Source organism: Gavialis gangeticus, unplaced genomic scaffold, assembly GCF_001723915.1.
Source record: "Gavialis gangeticus isolate Ggan-Ray unplaced genomic scaffold, GavGan_comp1, whole genome shotgun sequence".
NCBI lineage: Eukaryota > Metazoa > Chordata > Crocodylia > Gavialidae > Gavialis > Gavialis gangeticus.
The window spans coordinates 36980873-36984436 of record NW_017729004.1 but is presented as its reverse complement, the minus strand read 5'-3'; the positions used below and the strand labels follow the sequence as shown (position 1 = coordinate 36984436).

At 40.6% G+C, this 3564-nt stretch overlaps 1 protein-coding gene across 2 annotated transcripts in view; it reads right to left on the bottom strand.

The window, feature by feature from the left end:
* ARMC4 (armadillo repeat containing 4) overlaps positions 1–3564 on the bottom strand; it is a 247586-nt gene that overhangs the window by 153306 nt on the left and 90716 nt on the right. For both annotated transcript variants that reach the window (XM_019508240.1, XM_019508241.1), the window contains 2 exons: positions 1337–1450; positions 603–757 (listed from right to left, as the gene is read on the bottom strand). In XM_019508240.1, coding sequence (XP_019363785.1) covers positions 603–757; positions 1337–1450 — 269 coding nt within the window. The remainder of the gene's footprint in view (positions 1–602; positions 758–1336; positions 1451–3564) is intronic.

Here is a 3564-nt window from a genome sequence, read left to right as displayed (position 1 = left end):
GATCTGCTCAGGTCCCTTCCGACCTTACTAACTATGAAACTTTCAGGGGTGAGCTCCAAAGAGAGTTCTAGTCTATTTAAGAAAATAATATCACTTTTGAAGTTCAGATAGCAGAATTAAGTTCATCTTTACATATTTGTGTGTATTAGGAAAATATGCTATCTATATGGTTGAGAAATGAGAGTACCAACACCTAAAAGACTCAAACAATTTAAAGCTCTCAATAAAGAAACAAAAAATAAATGAGGCCTAATAGCAAAGTTTGGGGAACTTGAGGAATCACCAAAAAACCCCTGGACAAGCTAACTGCACAAACTCTTTATAAAGGTAGCTGCTGATGGGAGGTTTAGAGGAAAGTATATAAGGAGTTCAGCTATGGGCCTATGCATTTCTCTGTACACCTGGCAAATCTGACAACGGCAAACATTTATCCCTCAGCTCATAGGCAGATCATTTATGTTACAAAATTAAATAATTTCCCAAAGGGTTGTAAAGATCCTTTTGTAGCATTAACGTGCCTCACATTTTAAAACCAAATTATCCCATAACATTGAGAAATACTAAAAAAAAAATATTTGATACAATTAAGTTGTTACCCATACTTTGTTACATTTTCTCTGCTGATAGCACATTTCCAGATTGCTCCTGTCACTGCTGCTAACAGTTCTTTGTTTTCAGAATTACTAAGCAGAGTAGCCAGTGGTTGTAGGCCTCCATGCTGCCTTACTAGGTCACGTGTTTCTTCATCTTCTGCACACTATACAACAAATTAAATATATAGAAGGTTTAAAATGTAACGGGTTTCCCAGGAAATCTGGTAGATTCCTAAAATAAGCAACATTAACAGAATAAGAACTTTACGTAAATATTTTTATTATTGATATATATACTATAAACTTTGATTCATATTACAAATTAAAAGAGGGTTTCAGGGTAAATGATTATGTAGCAAGAGTGCATACTTTGCGCACATTTTCAGAAAATATAGTCCTGTTCCCTTGAAAAATGATAAACCTGTTCATTAAATGCATATGCATTTAAACACATGGGCATTTACTGTTCATTTACTGTGTACACAATATTCAGTTGTGTACACAGTAAACACAATACATACATACAACATTCAGTAGGCAATTCAAGTATAATATGATCCTGCCTTGAGCAGCGGGCTGGACTTAAATGACCTTATGAAGTCCCTTCCAGCCCTAGTTTCCTATGAACTATAATAATCATGCAAGTACAGTAGACAAAAACTCATAGAAAATTTAAGCAATGAAATCATGAATGTTTTTTCAAGTACCACAGAAAGAGCTGATTATTTAAATTATGCAGATACCTTAAAGATAGCACTAGCACAGTGCATCTGAAGCTCCTGATTTTCACTACTCAGGTTCTTCACAAGGTTCTCAATCATCCCCCTCTCTGTCTTTATTGCAAGTCTGTAGCTTGGCTGTCAAAACAAGTTAAAAATTCTGGTTTATATAGCAATTAATATTGTTCTCCTAAAAAATAGAGCACTATTAATTTTGCCTCTGACCTGGCAAAAACCTGAACATCAGCTTAACTTTAAGAATACAATTAGTTCCAGTGCCCTGAATGATACTAGCAACGAGCTCAAAGTCAATCATAGGATTACAGGCCATACCTCCTCTTATATAGCAGCTCCCAGCCAGGAAGTGGGAGACCCAAGTTCAATTCCTTCTTCAGACTGACAGCATGCAAATGCATATTGCCATTCCCAAGGGATAACCCTACCAGGCTTTTTGGAGGTGGGGGCTTTCTCTATCCCTTTTGTTATTGTAAAAAAAATTATTCAAGAGTCACTGAGCTAAAGGGAAAGCATAAACAGGGGCCTGATTCTCTAGCCTAATGCATACAACACTAAGCTGCTAGCAACAAAGCTTGGATTCTTGTCTCTGATCCTAGGGATATTTCTGTATTTTCCCCAACGTCTGTTCTAAGGGAAGATGTATCACGTGTGAACGGAGCCTAATTTTATCAGTGTGTATTAGGAGCTTGGCTGTGTGGCTGCCCTACAGATCAGACTGGGAGCTAGTGTGGAAAGAGGAATGAATGACATATTGAACAAAGTCCCAGAAAGGGGGGCAGGAAATCACTGGACTTGAAGGATTGGACTGAGTGTTCAGAGAGTAGAAACTGGTAGGTGAGTGAAGATAAGGACTTGACCAGAGAACTTGGCAGGAAAGACTAGCAGAAGGGAGAAAAGAGGAATGGGCCAGGACAGGAATAAGCTGGAACATGGCGGGTTGGCATGGATGAAACAAAAAGCCATTAATTATATTTAGCTATTCATTAAACTCTGATCAATAATTTGTGGATGACAGGCCAATGGGGTTAGGAGTTTAGCTCCAAGAAGCTTTAAGAACTCACTCCACAAACAAGTCACAACTAGTGACCCCTAGCACTTGGAGGACATGTTCCAGAAACAAACTGGCTATTTTTCAGCCAGAGGGAAGTGATCAAAACAGAATCAAAGGAGCCATTCTGGTCAATAGGTCAACTTGTGACTAATATTTCTGAGCGCCAATGACATTAGATCTATGATTAAATTTAGGGACAGGATGGACCACGGTTAATATGGGTACACATCTGGCAGATGTCCCTCATAGTCAAGGCTTTGTGGCTGTTCTTGGCTTCCTTGGATAAATTGTATCTGTTACTGTCAGTGAGACCTGGGACAAGGCCATACACAAGAGATTACTGTGAATCATTACAACAGACCAAAGCATTTGGATACTAGGGTGATGGGCACCAAAAGAAAACAGCTTGAGGAAATAAATAATTCGGTATTCAGAGCATGGTTTAAAGAGTATGGAGTAGATGCAAGATCAACACCCCTTTTGAAGGGAAGGGGAAAGCTTTTTCTCTAGACTCCAGAAAAAGCAGCTTTATTTAGTCTCCTTCTCCTGAGAGGACCCCCAGAAGCAAGCCCTGTCATGGCTTCACAAAAGGCAAGCCCCTGGGGCTTAGAGACTTAGGCTCCTCTTAATCCCTGGCTTCCCTGGTGATCCACAGCACCCACAACTGAGATTTCGTGCTTGCTGGTCAGCTCCCAGGAAGGAGAGGGTCTTTTCTTTAAATGGAACAGGTTAGTGCGCTGATATCCCAAACAGCAAACCCTGCTCCAAAACTAACCGTCTTTATTGTGCCACTCCAGTTCCCTCTCTCCTTCCTTGGACCTCACTCTGTCCACCCTGGAACTAATCCTTTCTCTCTGTCCTTCTTGGGACCTTCTCCACCTCCAGGTCTCTCAATGCTTCTCTCAGTCTCCTTAAGCCAGGTCTGCCCCACTTGCAGTTATTCTCCTCAGGCCACGTCCACCAATTACAAAACTATAGTATTCACCTGTGCTCAACACTCACCCAGTACAATTAAACATTATGTCATGGGGAACCAATCAGAGAGCAGTCTCTGTGACTTGCTGTCAGGCTCAGACTACCTCTGCCCTGGGGTGCAAAGGGCACAAAGGTGTCCTGCTTGTACAGTTATTTCCAGCTATTATTTACATCAATGTATACTAATACTGACCCCCCCCCCCCAAGG